This window comes from Myxocyprinus asiaticus, chromosome 20 (assembly GCF_019703515.2).
Source record: "Myxocyprinus asiaticus isolate MX2 ecotype Aquarium Trade chromosome 20, UBuf_Myxa_2, whole genome shotgun sequence".
Classification (NCBI taxonomy): Eukaryota; Metazoa; Chordata; class Actinopteri; order Cypriniformes; family Catostomidae; genus Myxocyprinus; species Myxocyprinus asiaticus.
The window spans coordinates 25,598,829-25,619,140 of record NC_059363.1 but is presented as its reverse complement, the minus strand read 5'-3'; the positions used below and the strand labels follow the sequence as shown (position 1 = coordinate 25,619,140).

The window sequence follows — 20,312 nt, the reverse complement described above, 5'->3', positions numbered from 1 at the left end:
TGGAAAGTTTTACCCTTTACTGACAGCACAGAGTCTTCTGAATTGAGAATAGTCAGTTTAAATTAATTTAAATTATGCGTTGCGTATAGTGAAGCCAAAACAAAATGTCTGCGCAGAATGACACGGGGTCACACGAGAGTACAGTATGATGGAAGAAAGTAATTGTCACGTTTTAAAATTAGACGAGGGAGAGTTACCTGATTGGCTTTTGTAAAACTTGTTCGAATTCTACAACTCGTATGAATCCGTACAATTCCTCCGCCAGAGTTGTAAACTGACACCAACCTGTCACAAAATTGTCCATATTTTCTCTTATAAAACAGCAATTTTATAGTAGTAAACTCCACAAACATTTCACTTCAAAAGGACTGATTAGTGTAAAACATGTTGAAGATTAGCGGCCCAGCAGTCAATTCATTAAGTGATGAGCTGTTTCCTCACAAAAGCAGCTTATTCAAAACACTCATGTACAATTTCTCTGTGAGAGTGTGTTAAGTCTTCTCAAGTGCTATAGAGCCAGATCTTAATATTCAAACACTCTGAGTATCTCCAAAAACAAACAAAAAAATTCCATGGTATCATATTACAATGTTTTTTTTATTTTTTATTTTTTACAATTGTAATTCCATTGTATTCTTTGTAAATACCCTGGTACATGAATATGATTATCTTTCAGAACCATGACTGATTCAATAATGGTATCAAAGTAACATGGTACAGTACATGTATTATGATCTGATACAGTACCATCACTATACCATGGTACCTCCACAGTACTTTTTGTAAGGGTCACGGCAAAAACAAAGAACAACCATAGAGACTGCACTTCAAATCCTGAAGTAAATGATATGACACCAACAAACTGCAGTGAGACACTACACTAAAACTGTTCATAATCAAACACAATTTCTCACACATTCAAACAGGGCACCACTCACCACCCTCAGCTGCTGATTTCTACTCAGACAAATCTCATTACCCATGACTCGGAGACAGGAAGTGGCAAAGCACTCAGAACACTTCTTTTTCTCCTCCTTTGAAGTGATCGTTCATGTTTCAATATATGTTTATTTGCACATCCTTTTGAATATAATTCATAACACACAGACACAGCACACTCACACACATAAATGCACATACAGTACATGCACAAACACACACACACACACTTCCTTTCCCCAGACCTAATTTCCTATCTGTCATTTTCATTCACCCTCCCTTCAGTTCTGGTCTCTTTTTATCCAAGAACGATTTGATTAAACAAGGTGCTTTGCACACCAGCACAAAATGAATATTTGTGTGTAATCAGGACAAGGATTAATGAAACTCAATGTACTGACTTCATCATATATAAATGTCCAAAAGAAACATACAAAACACACACACTCACACATTGATAAAACAATTACAAATCCAGTTAATTCTCATTTTCAATTTCTTTTTCCAAATTATCCCAAATATTACACCAACTATAAAACTTTGGCAGTATCATTGCACAGTGATGGTAACAAATTGTAAAACCTCACTGCTTTAATATATACATTCGAACTGAAAGCACTTTTTTTTTTTTAAACATGGTACCATGATATTACCATGTTTTTTGGACAAGTAGCATGGTACTACCGTGGTATACTTGGAAGTACCTCAGAGCACCATGTAGCCTTAATATTATGCTACATGATTTCAGTATCATTATTATTGTCACACAACACCATGTCACAATATCGGTTTTAATGTATATCATACTGAAGTCTCAGAGGTCAAAGTCTAAGATGGTTTCCCTTTATCATGCAATTTCAGAGGCTTGACAACACAAAAGACACAACGCCTGTGTTGAACGCGCTAGAGTGAATCTGCACTGCATGAGTGAAAGTTAACAGTTTACAGAGGTTAAATGACAGAATACTATATTAAACTACTGCTGAATATAATGTAAGTCTGTAATATGGGGGAAATATTTGTAGATCCTGAAAATTCCAAATGTAATGTCTGATTTAATCAGTAAATTTAGATAAATACAGCAAACAGTATTTAACTGGATAAACATGCACTGCCATTAAAAATACATTTTTGAGAATATGTAAGTATGTAATCAGGAACAATACTATTAATTACTAACATTGTGCAAGAATATTAATCTAACCTAATTTTGTATTTTTTAAGCTAGCAGAATTATGAATATTTCTATTCTGATGTCACATATTGAGCTGGGTAGATTATTTTTGTTTTACTGTTAATGATAAGTAATCATTTTGCATATGTCATAAAAATAATAAAAATAATACATTTTCAATCTTAAATTTTCTTGTCTCAGGATTTGTTTAAAGTATTGTCACTGTGAGAGTATCGAATCGTGAATTCAGTATAGCATATACAAATTCAAGTCTCAGACTGTGATGTGATGGCTGCTTGAGGGAAAAGCAAGATAACTGGTAACGGTCTGCTCTAACACGTTACAGTATAGGCTACTTCTATTATGAACAAATACAACTATAGGCTGCATTGTACAGAATGTATGGATGAATGTTAGACATGCCTGGAAGACCACAACATCTTTAAAAAATATATATATTCTCCCTGTCTCCTGTAACTTTACCATTACTTGTAAAATGTGCCTATATACAGTATAACTGTACCTCTTGCTTGCTTCTCTCTCTCTCTCTCTCTCTCTCTCTCTCTCTCTCTCTCTCTCTCTCTCTCTCCCTTTACGTCCATTTCACATTCAAGCTGTTTGAAGCAAGGGCTGATGACTTCACCAGATTTATTAGTCTAGTGCCTAACATGAAAACCTCAGAGAATGTGTGTGTGCATATGCACATGTGCATACGGGTATGTTTTATTGAAAACAATGAAGTTCCATTGAAGCTTTTAACTGAATTCTGCACTGATAGCAGCAGGCCAGACCATTAATCAGTTCACAATCTAATGAAGCTTGTGTTCTATAGGTGTTCTGTTGGATAAGTCTGGGTCCAGAGAAAGAAGATCAAGCAAGAGGTCTGTGGCATAATAAAAACCCCCCACCATAAATACATTTGTTTAAAGTTGTATGGACAGGTAATTTGAAGCTGGTGCTCAAATAATTATTTGTCTAACATCTTCGGTTACATTCTCTTTATTGATACAAGGCAAAAAAAAAAAAAAAATGTTTTTTAAAAAGACCACAAGGGAATAGTCCAAGTTTAGCTGCTTTTAAGTGGGAATTTTAACTACATGTGTGGGAACCACTGCATGTGTTTGTAATAGTGTAAATTAGTCCAATGTGAGGGACATCTAAGCTGTCCTTGCAATTCTTGTAAACTGACATGTATGATTATTCTCACATGCTCAACTGCAGTTTTGTCAGAGTATTTTGGAAATACAGACTCAGATTTCACATCTATGTTTTTGCACACAGATGGGGGAATTCACCAAGAATTAATTTATCTTATCCACAGCCATCTTTGATTTTTTTGAGGGGAATGACAACGAGGCTGTGACGGATAGATGTACAGTCTCTTCAATGGGCTGTACTGCAGTTTAAAGTGTTTTTGGATCATTCCGCAGCCAAAACATCGAAAAATATATTTCCAAGAACATTCAGTAGACAAAACTCCAGAACACATGAGTTGTGGAAAATGGGATATAGGAGCTTTATACACCTTTACACCATGCAATACTTTGAGAGTTGGTAAGTCTATCCCTCACAGCCTTGTTTACATTCCCGCTAAAAATCAGAGATGGTGCTACTGTGAATAAGGTCTATTGCGGCAGATAAAAGTGCTGTTTATTTGCACGTGCTAGAAACCGTTTTCTAGAAAATGTAGAAAAATGTTGCTTTTAAATAAAAATATGTTTTCTGCCTGCTTTAAATGGGCAATAATAACGCATTGTTAAATGTTGCATGAAAAGAATGCCAATGTCTTAATGGCACAGCTTTATATCATCCGATTGACGTTGCTACCTCATAGGCACAGTCATGATTTAAAGCTTGACTGCACTTCCTCACGCTTGATGTGCTGTACACACAATCTTCACATGCACAAAGCATGAGGAAGTGTAATTGAGCTTCAAATCCGGATCACACCTATAAGACTGCAATGTCAAGATTTATAGTGAAAAAGAGTTACATTTCCATTGGTTTCTCACCAAAAAACAATTGTATAGTATAGCTTCAGAAGACATGGATGAAGTTTGAATGGAATACCTTTATACTGCTTTTGTGTTCTTTTTGGTGCTTGGAAATGTTGGACCCCACTGACTGGAATTGTATGAATATATTCACATCATATCTCCATCAAATATGCTCCTTTGCATTCCACAGTAAAAAAAAAAAATGAAAAAAAAAAAAAAAAATGACATAAGGCATAAGGGTGAGTAAATTGGGTGATATAATGTTCATTTTGGGGTGAATTGTTCCTTTAAGAATATGACTGAGAATATGATTTTTGCACTGCAATACTGCACACAAAAGTGGCGCAACTGTTGAGTGAATTCGCCCCAGGCAGTTCCAGCTCTTGCAAGTTCATGGCACAAGTAATTTCCAATAGTATCTAAAGTTCAGAATGAGTAATGAGGTCTTTCCTTCACCACCAGGGAGATATATTTAAGTTAATACTAAGTTTCTTATTTGCAGTGTCTTCAGGTTTCTGAGTGGATTTGAATGCATAAGTTCTCTCCTAACAGGCTGGAAAAGCACAGTCAGCATTCTGAGAGACAACTGAAGAAGTAGGATGAAAAGTGAGAAAGAGATGGAAAGAGGAAAAGTGTGATAGTGAGCAGAGAGAACTGGAGATTAAAAGTGTGTGTGTGTGTGTGTGTGTGTGTGTATATGTGTCAGGTACAGAAAGTGTGTTTGTGTGTGTGTTGGTAATGGCTAATGCAGGTGTGATGGTGTGAATGAAGAGAGATTACTGACTGAGAAAATCTACAGATTTCATGACCTCGCTATAATACTCTCTCTCCTTCTGTCTGTCATTCTCTCACTCTATGTGCTGATTGGTATTGATGTGTAGCTTTTACAGATTATGATTTTAAAACTCTCTGATGGGGGTAAAGAAATGAGAGAGAGAGAGAGAGAAATAGAGAGGAAGTTCAGAAGATAGACAGCTTAAATGGTCCTCTATGACAGAGGTTAACTATAAGTGGCATCTTATTGTATTAGCCTCTTAAAACTCTGGCCCTCCTACTGTTCCTCCATCTATCCATCCATTTATCTGGGCCACTTTCCTCTCCAAAATATCATATTTATCCTGGGGCACATAAGCTTTATATGAATCTCAAACTGGGTGGAAAATAACATTTTTATCTAAATATATATATATAAAAAATCATATTTTTACAATACCACAATACAATACAATACCATATACTGTAGGTAATATACTGTAGTCGTACACTGTCAGAATCCACACACACACACACACACACACACACACGTACACGCACACACAGATATCTAAAGACTAATGAGTTAAGCTCAAAAACATACCACCTGACTGCACACACTGATTCCTGTTGTCTGTGCAGGAAACAATAACTGGCCATTTCTACCTCTCATGTCGGTATAAGTGAGACTGTGGGTGTGTGGGAGGAGGGCTTGAGCTCTGGATCAATGGAGAGAACAACAGAGGTCCATCTGAAGATGTCAGAATTGTTGCTCCGAAACAGAATACAGTGATTAGTACAGTCTGTTTTACTCAGTAAAATTAACTTTATGAGATGAACCTACAGCCAGTGTTGGGTTAAAAAACAACAAATTTTTAGAACTGCTTCTACAGCTATAAATGAAATACAGCACCCAAAATGAAATCCAAACTGCAAGTCATTCACAACGGAGTTCATTAAAGAAATAAGATGAGTATATTCACTAGGGCTCTGTTCATTACTTCTTAAAACACATCAAGCTTCAGCATTTGGATGTGCTTAAGGGGATGTATGAAAGATACTGGTTGACCACAAAGGGGAATTGCTATAGTCTAGCCTTCAAATGACTAGCACCTGAATGAGGAGCTGAGTAGATTAGTGGTTGGGGAAGAGCCTAATTTTCCTTATGATTTGAAGCATGAAAGGACAAGATCAGGCAGTTGTCGTAATGTGCTTCCAATATGACAGCTGGTCATCTAAGGTGACAAGAGATTTTACTTACTGTAGCTGTGCGCAAAGACTCTGTGAACTTTAACATTGAGAGAAACCTTTAAGTTCCTCATTAGACCACTTATTTATGAAAGTTAGTTAAAGGTGCAATATGTAACAATTTTCATGTAATATTCACCTTTTTTTTTTTTTTGCCAAAGTGCGAACGGCTTGTAAAGCAACTTAAAAAATTAACCCTTCCCAGACTTCCTAAGTTGCCTATTAAAGCCTGTAGACTGATTTTCATGTGAAGGGAGCAGGTCGCTCCAAATCCAAAGGATGTGACGTTTATGCGCGCTCCCGAGAGCCTTGCCTCAGACAGCAATAGCTTTTCTTCTGCTATTCAACAGCGACAACAAACTGTAATACTAGGTAACGTTATCTTAGAGATGGAATCCAGCAAACATCCGGCTCCCAGCACAACACCGACTCCTACACAAACTCTGAGTAAGCCAAAAAAAAAAAAACATTTATCTACTGAATCCCGTCTGGCTAAGCGTGAACGTGATTGTGGTCGAGCAAAAACTAGAGTGAACATCGGCAGGGCATTTGATTCCTGGAGGGAACTCCGTTCGCTTTTGGGGATCAAAACTGACCCTGAATTGGCATTCTTCTTATTGGACAGGTAAGCTTACATAACTGCAAAGCATGTGAAATATAGTGCCATGAGGATTGATCTGTGTAATTTTAGCTAACTTGATCTTGCCTGCTAACACTGACAAATTACAAGCTACCTTGCTTCATAACTTTCAAATAATTTCAACGATCTTCTCTTTATACTAAAGTCAGGTATACAGGATAAATTTAAGTAAATATGCTGGTTTCTTATTCGTAGTACAACATATGACATACAAAACATACAATAGTGCAACATAACAGTGTAGTGCAACAATAAACTGTCTGGTATAGTTCGGTAGTATGTAGCTGTATGTGTGTATCAATATGCTATGTTAGCTGATAAGTAGTTGTAGTTTAGTCTCAAAGTTTGTAGTAAAACAATCATAACTGTGTAATTTTAATTATGCTACCTCATCTGTCAGCATGATGCCGGTGGATCACGTTCAGTCTCTTTGTACATTTTGTCATTGTTTTGGCTGATGCTTGCTCGCTCGTGTCCCTATGGAGTGTGTGCACGAGCGCGAGCGCGAGCAACAGGTAGCTGGCTGCAGTTCACTTAATGGCCACAGGTGTCATTAATCTTACATACTACACCTTTAATATATGAGAGCGATATTAGATATAACATATAAATGTGCCACAGGCATGAAGTAAGCAGCATCATATACATACTTGTGTAGTGACTAACTGACTAGATGTGCAAGATCCTAGAAATGAAGCCATGTGATTATCTGGTCTAACAGTTTAAAGGTGCTTTCACACTTGGTTCCATTGCTTGGACCGAACCCGAGTCATTTTCTTCCCCCTGCCCCTGCTGGTCTCTTGCTGCCTTCTTGTGAACCTGGGAAGCTTGTACCTCCAACTAGGGCATTTGTTATATCATGCATTAAAGTGGGAACCAAAGAAGGTTGTGTTGACACACCCTTCCAAAGTCCCAACTCGGAAACTTGGGTATAATCTAAAATTCCGAGTTACCCACTTGTAAATAAGACTTTGTTGGGTCATTCATGTGCTCGGAACTCATAATTATGATTTTTCCAACTCCACTTGAAGAGCACACCTGTTCACATTATATTATTAGGGTCCGAATCGTGGACCTATTGCATCATCAACGTGAGTACAAGCGGCAGCTGTTTACCACTGTAACTACATAAAAACTTAAGAAGACATCAGCTTCGAGGTCACGTGACGCCATGCGAGGAGCAGACGTGTGAGCGACGAGCTCTGCACACTTTGCTCTTTTTAAAATTATTTTCTTGTTATAATCCGGTGAGATCCATTACACCTAGTTACATATTTGTTCTGTGAGGTAAACATGGCAAAGAAGTCAAAATCCTCAGGCTCTGGAGACATTAAAAGACACTTATGTGCTCAAGTTAAAACCACTGACAGGCCTGCAGACTGGGGACTCGATTTGGATGGCGCGACGAGAGAAGAAATCCAGCGTCAACTGTCCAACATGTCTGTGATGCTGACGAAGGTTGTTGCTGACTTGGAAGATCTCGCTGTAATATGTCGATCGATTATGGCGATGGAAACAAGAGTTGGTTACAAGAGTGGCAGATGTTGAGAAATGGATCGATTTTCTGGAGTCATCGTAAAGGGAATTATCCGCTAATCCACTCACAACCAAAATAGAAGTGGGAAACATTTTGGAAAAATTGGAAGATCTTGAAAATAGGAGCCGAAGGTATAATGTACGGATTGTTGGATATTTGGTGTCTTTTGAACCCCTCTGGTAGGGACTATACATTTTTTTCATCAGTCCATAAGATTTATTCTAGAACAGATTTTTTTTTATATCTAAGACCCTCATTTCATCTGTTGTTGATTGCTCTATTGGAAACATCTTAGTCTCAGATCACGCCCTGGTGAGTTTAGAGATGTTGCCACTTACGGAGAAAAATAAATCATATAGTTGGTGCTTTAATGTATCCCTTTTGCAAAATCCTGATTTCTAACAAATGTTAAAGACTGAAATCAGTGTCTATATGGAGACCAACTGGTCTTCAGTATCCTCTGTGGCCGTGGCTTGGGAGGCACTTAAGGCAGTTCTTAGAGGTCGGATCATACAGTATGCCTCATTTACCAAAAAATCCAAAGCCCGAGAACTCGTGGAGTTGGAAGGGAATATTAAAAGTGCAGAGGCAGAGCTAAAGTGCAGAATGTCGTCTGACGGCCTGAGAGAATTGACCCAATTGAAATACAGATATAATGCTATTTTGTCACGGAAAGTGGAGTTTTGTTTATTCAGGGCAAGACAGTCATACTTTGAGTTGGGGGACAAAGCAGGGAAGCTTTTGGCCAGATATATAAAGCAGAGAGAGTCTTTTTCTACCATTCCCTCAGTGAAATCTGCTGGTAGTGAAATCTGTACCCCAGCCATTGATATTAATAATGTCTTTAAATAATTCTATATTGATCTTTATAGTTCCAAGTCTTCGTCTACTGATGAAGATATTAGAAAATTTGTGGAACCATTAGAACTCCCTAAACTGACGACTGAGCAAAAAAATTCTCGATTCTGAGATAAACTTGGAGGAGCTTGACAAGGTAATTAAGGCCTTACCTACAGACAAGACTCTGGGGCCAGATGGTTTTGCTGCTGAATTTTTTAGATCCAGCTAGATGTAAAAATGTTACATCAAATGGCTAACCGATTAAGTAAAGTTATGACATCTTTTATACATATAGATCAGGTGGGGTTTATTCGGGGCCACAGCTCTTCTGATAACATTAGGTGTTTCATCAATATCATGTGGTCAGTAGCGAATGATCAGTCTCCGGTCACTGCCATCGCACTTGACGCTGAAAAGGCGTTTGATATGGTAGAATGGGATTATCTTTTTAAGATTTTGGAAATGTATGGGTTCGGGAGTACATTCATTGGTTGGATTAAGTTACTTTATAGACACCATGTAGCGGCGGTACAAACAAAATTTCAGATTATTTTACTCTGAATAGGGGCACTCGGCAGGGTTGCCCTCTTTCCCCATTATTGTTCTGTCTTGCCCTGGAACCATTTGCAGCCGCGATAAGAAAGGAGGATGATTTTCCAGGGGTGATTGTGGGAGGTATGGCACATAAGCTTCTACTTTATGCAGATTATATTTTATTATTTGTCTCTGACCCAACTAGATCTATGCCTTGTTTCCACAGAATTATTAATACCTTTTCCAAGTTCTCAGGATACAAAGTCAATTGGTCTAAATCCAAAGCTTTGGCTCTTACAGTGTACTGTCCAGTAACGGCCTTCCAGCTGGGCACCATCCAGTGGCCCAAACAGGGCATTAAGTATTTGGGTATGTTATTCCCAGCAAATTTGTCTGATTTAGTTAGAGTTAATTTTGACCCTTTAATTAAAAGGTTTTCGAGCAATGTGTACTGGGTGGGCTTCATTACATTTATCGATGATTGGGAAGATTAATGTTATTAAAATGAATTGTACTCCAAAATTCAACTACCTGCTACAGTCACTCCCTATAGATGTCCCCCACTCTTATTTTAAGCAATTTGATACAGTAGCATAGCGAAGTCCTTAATTTGGAATGGTAAACGTCCCAGACTACATTTCAACAAATTACATAGGCCGACTGACAAAGGTGGGCTAGGCCTACCCAAGATTTTGTTTTATTATTATGCGTTCGGTCTCAGGCATTCGGCTCATTGGTCGCTTCCACCTGAAAGTGCCCCTCCCTGGTTTTGTACTGAACAGGAAGTCTTTGCCCCTATTTCACCATTGCAAAGCCTTTCTATCAAACTAACCAGAGAAGTTAAGTCACACCCCGTTATTTCACATTTGCACATGATTTGGACAAGAGTGGCCAGAGTATTTAATTCGGACATTTATTTAAATGTTGCCTCAAGCATATGGCTGAACCCCAAATTATGTATCAATAAGTCCCCTATCTGTTGGTCAGAGTGGATTATGAGGGGGGTTACTGCACTCGGAAATCTGTATGAGAGTGGAGTGTTGAGATCTTTTGAGAATTTGGGTCATCATTTTGGAATTCCCAGATCTCAGTTTTATAGGTATTTACAGCTGTGCCACATGCTCTGTACGGTTTTTGGGAGTAGCACACACCCCCCTAAGGTGGCAGATGCTTTGGGAGAGGTGATTATTGCTTTTGGAAAAGGTCATGAGGCATCAGTGTATTACTCCCTGCTAATTCAGAGTCTGGGGGAATGGAGCTTTAACTTCTATCAAGAGATTATAGGAGAAAGATTTGAATTTGGTATTGGAGGAAGGAGTGTGGACTAGGATTCTAAAAAATGTCAAGTCTGCATCTAGAGATGCAAGGGTTCGCCTTATGCAATTTAAGATTTTACATAGATTTTACTGGACCCCTTCTAGATTATATAGGCTTGGTCTTTAAGACACACCCACCTGCTGGAATTGCCAATTATAAGTTGGAGACACAACTCATGTCTTTTGGGGGTGTGTTAAGATTCAAGATTTTTGGTTGAGGGTTCAGAGTTATTTGTGTGACATTTTGGGCACTCAAGTTTTACTTTGCCCCAGACTTTGTATTTTGGGCGATGGGGCGGTCATAAATTTGGGGGACAAATGTATAAAAAATTGGGTTCTGACAAGTGTTATGATCGGCAGACAAGTCATTTTAAGGGGTTGGAAGTCGGATGGAGCGCCATCATTTCCGGAGAGGTGTGTGGAGATGGGGAGGGTGGCATCTTTTGAAGAAGCGGTATCTAGAGGATTGGGTAATCTGGACTTGTTTGTGGGAAAGTGGGGCAAATATCTGGCATTTTTGGAGGGCTCTCGGGGAGGGACAGTGGAGAGAGAGAGGTGTAGATGTTATGTGTGTGATTAATATATTTTATTTTTAATATTTGTTTTTGTGTGTCTATAATCATTTGGGATCACTGGGGTGTTCTTGTGGGTGGGGTTGGGGATGGGGTGGGGGTAGTAATAGAGGGGGTTAAGTATTGATTCTGTTTGTAAATGTTCTTGCTTTTATTTGTTAATATATGAATCAATAAAAAATGTTAATCTGAAAGAAGATATCAGCTTCACTGTGTTAATAAGTATTCATCTCTTTGGATTTAACACCAAAACTATACATGCACAGAACGACACTTGTGTTTGTCTGCCATGGATGCATTGAATGTGCAATGATGTGAAGAATGTTAGCGTTTGTCTACCGCGAGCCCGCAGAACCTTTTTAAGCAAACTCAGGTGCGGTACGTGGGTGCGCAACCAGGTTCGGGAAAACAGCAAACTTTTACGTTATTCAAACCCGGGTGTGCACCAAAAGCACCCTGGACTAGGACCCGTGGGACCCGATTAGATTTCTTTTGGTGCAGGATTAAATTTCTGAGTTGAAGGCGGGAGCAGATGGTACTTCCATGAGATGTGGAAGGGAGCAGGCAGTCAGAGAATAGCCTGAATAATCCGATGTGGATCTCTTTTTTTGTTTTATTAATTAATTAATGCAACCCCCCCCCCCCCCCAAAAAAAACCCCAGTAAATATTATTTTATGTAACGTAAAATAAATGTACACACACTTTGTGCATTTAACTATACAATATTTAGAGCAGGCAGGTAGTCAACGGGGCTTCAGAAGAATGGCAGAGCAAAGCGCACACTGTGTCATCAAAGGATGTGAAACTCGGACTAGAAAATGGTCAATTTAGTGTTAAGAAACCAACTTCAGACAAATCAAATTGGTGTCATTTTCACATGTCATCTTATAATAGCAATAACAGAAAAATAAAATGTTCTTTGTTTACACTTGTTTTCTATTTGTATGGTTTTGCTCTATGTGGAAAACAAATGCCGGGTTGCAGGAACGGGAGCAGTCAGGAAGAAAATCACTGTGGGCAGAGAGGTTTGTTGGTTAAAGAAATTAATCCAATAACATATTTGTTATGAAGGTCAGGTCCTGTAAATAAAACAAGCTTTACTTCAATACACAAAAGGTTTTCCAATACAAAGCACTTTTCTATCTGGTTTAAAGCCCATGCTGAATGTCAGTGTGTAATGAGAATAATTGTCTTGTGTATGTTTGTGTGTTTCACTCTCCAGGAGGTAAAGCACCCCTTCCATACAGAATGGACTGGTCATGTAGGTCAAGGCCACAGTGTCGTAACCCACATGAGTGCTGGGACAGACCTCCAACCATAAAACAGACACACATACGTGGTCCATCTTAAGAGGGTGTGGTAAAACTGTGACAGATTTCTAGGGTTGGGAACCAAGAACCGGTTCTTTCTTTAAAAAATACTGGAATTGTATGATCTTTGTGACTTTCGGTTCTGTTATTGGTTCTCCAGTGTGCAATTTTCCGCCGATGTGGCTGGAACACCATCCTCAAATACACTGACAATGTTTCCAGCAGTGCATCTCTGCAGAAGCGCTGCCCTCTACTGACTCTACAGCATAAAAACACACAGATCGTCCAGTGTATTTAATTTCCAGTCGAAGAGTCTCAAGCCGGCTCTTTTTACGGCGCGGAACAAATGCGCTTCCAGTGCATTTCGATTCCTGAATCATTATTCAAAGGAGCCGGTTCTTTTGAATCAACTGCGCAAAACATATGGTGCTTCCAGCAGGGCCATAGCTAGGTATTCTAGGGCCCCTGACTGTATATTGCTTTGGGCCCCTTTCCACTTTAAAAATACAGTTTTGAATTTGCTGTGGGCTCCGCCCCCCCTGGACCTGTGGGCCCCTAGAATCATTACCATCTTTACCCCTCTAGCTACAGCCCTGGCTTCCGGTATAGTCCGATCCCAAAAGAACCATTTTAATGAGCCGGTTCTTTTGAATCTTCAACATGAAACATACAGCACTTCCAGTATACAAGTAATCTTAAACTGATGTGCATGTTATGAATGTCCAACTCAAAATTAAATAAGAACTGTTGAAGTCTTACAAGCCTTAAGTAAAACATTAGGCAACAAAACACAGTCTAAACTGTCTCTGGAACTGTTAATGTTTATTTAATGATGACCTGTGTCTCTTAAATCAAGCAGTGCAGTTACTGACTGGTTGTTCATATGACAATGTATAATTAAGGATACACAAGCTTTGTTGTAATAAGTGGAATTTTGTAAAATAATAAATGAATTAATGAAATATGCCATCACATTTTGTGTTGGTTTAGATTTATTTAAAATAGAGTAAGGATCTATTATTGGATTGTATTTATGTCTCTAAAAAGTTTGAAAACACAACTTTTACAAGAACTGTATTTGTTATATCTGCTCTGTATAAATCTGAAATGATCTAATTATTTGGTAACAGACAGCAGAGGGTAGTAAATGCAGTAAGAATTGCATTTCTCATTTCAAAATAATTATTTTTAAAAAGTACTAAAGAGTTACTGGAATCGTTACTGGAACCGTTAAGGAACCGTAACCGTTAAAGAACTGGAATCGGAACCAGAATCGTAAAATTCCTTACGATTCCTAACCCTACAGATTTCTGTGGTGACGTCATTCCAGTCGTCCACACACAATATTATTCTAAAAACATCACAGGAGAGTTTCTTGCTATCTCTTTCCAACACGAAAGACAAACATACACATACAGGAGGGGAAGATTTTAATGGCAGTTCCCATCTAACTGAACATTATTTTAGCTCTCCTGAATCCCCAATCTCTCTCTCTCTCTCTCTTTTTTTCTGTTGCTCTCGACTCAAACTCTTAGCTCTGAGCTTTTTGGCCATTGAGACTAGTTTGGTCACGCAGGCCAACTTTGGCTGATAAGTAGCCATTTCAATCAAGAGCTAAATGGATATGGAATTCAGATATTTGGGATTACGATTAGAATACTGGAATATTGGATCAGAAATTCCACCCACTCCACCAGATTATAAGGATTTCAACCATGGATAAACACCATACAAATACATACACACACACACACACTGTAAGGAGTCTTAAAGCACAAGAAACATATTAGACATAGATGGATGGTCTTTCACAAATTTCATTTTAATGGCTCTGGGTCTTTCTTCTGTCACGTGTGATACTGTGAAACCATGTCAGCCCTGCTAACTTCAGGAGCTTTTCAGTGCTGGGAATGAGGTGCTAACAAGTGGAAATTTGAGGTGCACATGCTCAAATACACACAGGTCTCTAAAATCAAAGTAAAGCTTTACATAAATGGTGTTGTTTCAAGATAGGGCACCCTAGTGGCTAAGTGAGAGAATCTGTTCCTTTCATATGCAAAATGCATGTGTAGCGTATACTGTATACCAACAAGATCACACAGGAAGTCAGCATGTTGCTTCCAAATGTTCCAGTTCACTGACATGGGTCCCATTATGCAAGAGTTACTGACAACCGTCATCTCCCCTCAGACATTTCTGCACTGGTTTAAATTTGTTTAAAGCTGAAGTATGTAATTCCTGCAACAGTAGCGCCACCAAATGGAATTGCAAAAATAAACTTTCAAAACAGCTTTCTGAATATGCATTGATCAAACAAAGAGACAGACCCGCCCCCAAATCACACCATTGTTTGAGTAACGTTGTTGGGGCGGGTCTAAGTGGGTCGCTCTAAACAAACTGAGACATTTTCAAAGTGCCTCAGAATGACAGTACTAACAATTTGAAAAAAAATTAACCTATGAATGGATAATAGTATTCTCTGCATTTTAAGCTTGAATATAAGTATTTTAACACATAAAAAGTTACGTACATCGGCTTTAACTTCACCTGAGGTGCTACTATGAGCGTGTTTCATCAACAGCATAAGAAATTTGAATTCTGATCCTGTGTTGAAACCAGGAAGTAATCGTGATTGCATAATCAGTAAAGAGTGTACTCGGCTTACATTTTCCCTCTAAGATTAAATTTTTACTTCGCTGACGGCTAGGTTTTGGTTTGTGGATAGATTTAAAAAAACAAAACAAAAAAACAAAGCATTACTCTTTACTACATCATTTGCAGCTAAAAACAACTTGCTTTATAACTCACTTTTGGTGCCCCTCTGTGAGCATTTCACCTGAAAACTGAGGTTCAAGTGCCCATATGTTCAACAACACTTCCTGGGGGCAGTGGTTGAATTTCAGTAAAAACAAACTGATTTCAGCTCAAGTAAAGCCAACCTGTTTCCGATTTCACTACGAGATCAGTCTGCATATACTGTAAATGTCCATAAACACTTTATTCAATATTTTTAAGTTAAAAATGTACATATAGGTATGAGGGAAACTGGGTCTGGAGGCGGCCACAGGGCAGGGACTGGGTCTGGAGGTGGCCACAGGGCAGGGACTGGGTCTGGAGGCGGCCACAGGGCAGGGACTGGGTCTGGAGGCGGCCACAGGGCAGGGACTGGGTCTGGAGGCGGCCACAGGGCAGGGACTGGAGGCGGAACCACTGAAGGAGGGGGCTCAGGGGAAGCGGGCGGAGCTGAGGAGGAGACTGAGGGCGGAGACGAGGAAGGCTCGAGGCTGAGAGCCATGGTAGAGAGTACAGGTTGAGACCTCTGCGGTCGAGAGCTCGGGCAGAGACTGGGGAATGACCTCCGTGGTCATGCACATAGGCAGAGACTGGGGAGGAGTCCTTTTCCTTCTCTTCCAGCCAGTAGGGAGCATGGATACGGGGACAGTTGAGGCTACAGGCACTGGCTTGTAAACCGTGGCAGGCATGGGCACTGGCTCGTTAACCGTGGCAGGCATGGGCACTGGCTGTGGCCTGGGGTTCCCGCCATAATGCACAGCATAAGGGGGAAATGCAACTTCTGTGGTCGCTACTGCTGACTGCATCTGGGAATTGACCACCGGAACCTGGAGATGAGCCCCCCCCCCAAAAACAAATGTAGGGGAATTGAATGGAAGGAGTTACCTTGGAGACAGGGGCCCTGGAAGGAGTCAACATCTCTGTCAAATGTGATGAAAGTGAAGGGTAATGGATATTCAGGGTGGCTAGGATATAATTCGCCAAGGAAAGATTTTCCGCCTCCGGAAGTGCTGTGGGTCTGTGAAAGTTTAACCCCATTCCATAAATGGGCTTGAGGTATGTCCGGTATTGATGTCGAAGCAGCAAGATGATGGAACTTGGTTGAGTATTCCAAGAGGGGAAGATCCTTTCTGAACAGCTCCATGAAAAACTCTGTTGGCTCCATGCTCAGTGATGTGCTCATCGAGGTGAAACTTTGTAGGAGAGGAGAATTAGTGGGATCGCTGCAATAGAGGACGTTTGGAAGAGCAGGTAAGTATATCCGTATTCTTTGTTGGTGAGTCCTTCTGTAACGTTGGTGTCTAGGAGTGGAAGAGGAAGAGAGGAGATGCAGGAGTAGAATCTTTAAATCCTTTAATTATAACGCTGGAATAGAACAAACGCTGGAGCTAACTTCACAAGATAACAAAACAAGGAAACACTTTAGCAATACACTTCATTAACTCAACGCAACACTTCAAGGACTAACAAAAGACTGAACAAAACTAGAAGGTATTTATACGCAGAAAACTAATGAGGGAATGGAAGGCAGGTGAGGATGACGATGAACAGATGGAAGTGATTAGTGCAGTGAACTATGGGTGATGTAGTCCAGTGGAAAACTTCAAAATAAGAGTCCTTGAAGAAGATGATGGAGACAGACTGTGACAATTTTATGTATTTTATTTTAAGTAATATTTTTTTAAATATTACATTTTATTTAAATAAAAATAATAAAACATATTATAAAGTTATATTATTCTGTATAATACTGTATAGTATATTAATAAAACAGTAAATTATATTATATTATATTTAGATGAATTACAGCATAACACAATTTACTTGCTTGAAATTTTATGTCTACTACCCCATACACAAAGGAGTGATTTCAAGTCACAAAGAGCGACACACATCTAAAGAAATGAAAGAGGATGATGACCATGCAATATTCCCAATCATAAGAGAGAAAGATTAGAGGATTTTGAGGGATTCTTTATATGTTTGCATTCTGTTTCATTAGCTGTGATCTTGCAGTGAGTTTAAAGAGTCCCCTGCAATCAAATCTCTAAGACATATTATCATCCTGCCTTTGCTGTAATTACTGTCTTTCTGAACACTCACCAACCTCACGTCCATCACCAGCATGTGTGTGTGTGTGTGTGTGTGTGTGTGTGTGTGTGTGTGTGTGAAAGAGAGAGCAGAAAACAAGAGAATAAGAAAGGTGTGGGACAGATGTCTTGAAAGAAAGTATTATGATCTTGAATAGTGAAACTGACAGGTAATAGACCACACTTAACTGACCTTAACTGACCTAAAATTAACACACACACACACACACACAATTTATGCCACTCATGGTCTTTAAACTGAATACAGAACTGAATACAACTCAAGCCGACATAAAAGCTTATTTTTAACCTAATTCCACAGACTGACTGCTAATAAAGCTACACGGAATACTGGCGAGCACTTCTGCACGTTCATTCAATGCAAACTGAATATGACTGAATCAGCCCCCACTGTCAATAGAGCAGTCTTTCACTACCGAAGTCCTCAATGCACTGTAAAGCTTTTTAGACCAATGAATCATTTTGTAAATATACAGTACAAGGGGGAAATACTGTTACGGTCAATAGCTTCTGTTTGGGCCATCTAAATAAAATTATCAGGTTAAGATATCCAAAAGGAAGCATGCATATTTTTACTATTAATTTATCCTCAATTTAGTTTTCAGTCTTTTCAAACTGACAGCCCTGCTCACATAAAGAACATATTCTTTATAATACATGAAGAGAAATAGGAGGATCTCGTATTTGTACAGACCACCATGTGTTAGTTGTAGTAGTTCTGGAGATCAGCAGTAAGCTGGACAACTCATCTGTTTGATTATCTTCACAAGACTATAACACTGACAGTTCATGGACAGCCACTTTAAATGTGATACACACAAACTCACAGGATATTCAGACCTCTCAAGTGTCTTTTAATGGTACTGGTGTGTCTTTTAAGCCCACGCATGTAAACGTGCATCTTTGCTTTCCCTGTTATTATTGTTCATCTTCATACACACAGAGTCAATTATTTGTCTCATTCAGCAACACTCATCTTGTTATTCTATTTTATTTATTTATTTATTTATTTATTTATTTTTTTTATGATATACTGTAAAGCTACCATTCTATTAAAATATTCTGACTTAAAGCCTTGGATGTAAATTGCTGTCAAATTCTGCAATATTTTAAATAGCCAATTTATAGTCTTATCTTTATCATTCACACGTTTAATTAAGCAATTAAGTACATTTTATTGCCCATGTTACACCTAGTACATGGTATTGTAAGTAATTACCATGCAATGACCATAATAAATGTGTAGTTACAGTGTAAGTACGTGTACTTCATAAATTTTACTTGGTAATTTATTATTTAACAGACCGTAACATACACACTAATGTAACTAGAGTGTGCCTCTTACCGTCGGGTGAGTGTTGAGGTGAGCTGTCAGCGGTCAGTCCCACTATCAGCAGCGCAATAGCGCCAAATCCGCTCATGAGGTACCAACTCTCTGCGCGCCGGTAGATGCTCATGATGCCCGGATCCTTATGAGAAGATTTTCATAGTATACCGCCACTGAAAGACACACATACACAGCGCAGGAGGAGAGGATGTGAGGGACTTCCTGCAATACGATTAAATCCACAGGGGAGAGAGGGGAGGGTGGTCTAATGACCCGCGACAGCGCTGTCAAATAAACTTTCCAAAGCCGATATTGCTCAAATATTGTGAGCTACAGTGTTGACACTGCCTTATGTCACAAATACACAAGGTAAACAAAAGCAGAGAGCAAACAAGCAGATATGGACAGATACGGTTTGGTCTGGTGCTTAAGTAAATGGTAAAGTGTTGTTTTTCTTTAGAAGAAACGCGCTGCTTGAATCTCCACGTGTTTATTGAGCTGCTCTGCAGGGTCCTAAAGCCATGAGATTACAGATCCAGAATCAGTAGGCTACTATGGAGTTAGAATTGTTTCTACACTGTAACAAATTTCTATAATTTTAATGGTAAAAGACTGTAAAAATGCTACAGAAAAAACAACGGCAGTTGATTAACGAGTAACTGTAAAATATACAGAAAAAATATTTTAAAAGGCAATAGAATAGATTTTACAATAAAATTATGTAAATATTTAAGAATTTTTAAGATATAAAAGTGATTTTCCCATATAATTAATGGTAAAAATGTACATTATGATTAACAAGAGAGTACATGTACTTTTTACAGTACATTTTTGTTAAAATTACAGTAAAAAAAAACAATAATTGGGCATTCCCACAATTCCCTACATGACCCATCATATTTTAGTATATTTTATGGGAATAGTTATGTTTCTTCTTATTTTTAATATTAGTTACATACATTGGGGTGTTCTGTTTTATATTTAATGTAGTTTAGTTAATGTTCACTGCATTATTTTAATTTCATATGTATTACCCTGATGGTGTTTAGTGTTTGTGTGAGTGATACTGAGCACTGTCACTACATGTTTATTGGTCATTGCTCCTGGAAGAGCCACTATTGATGAACTTCATTCCATCATGTGCTCTTCTGTAATTTCTACGGTGTTTAACAATACCTTATAAAGTAAAAAGCAGATTTTTACAGTTTCAGAAGGTTAAT

The 20,312-nt window shown here is 38.7% G+C and overlaps 1 protein-coding gene across 1 annotated transcript in view; it reads right to left on the bottom strand.

Moving 5' to 3' along the window:
- The window catches only part of adam12b (ADAM metallopeptidase domain 12b), a 184,268-nt gene extending 164,769 nt beyond the window's left edge, over positions 1-19,499 (bottom strand). Inside the window, exon 1 of the mRNA XM_051646093.1 lies at positions 19,111-19,499. Coding sequence (XP_051502053.1) covers positions 19,111-19,222 — 112 coding nt within the window. The 5' untranslated portion in view covers positions 19,223-19,499. The remainder of the gene's footprint in view (positions 1-19,110) is intronic.
- Between the last annotated feature and the right edge of the window lie 813 nt (positions 19,500-20,312).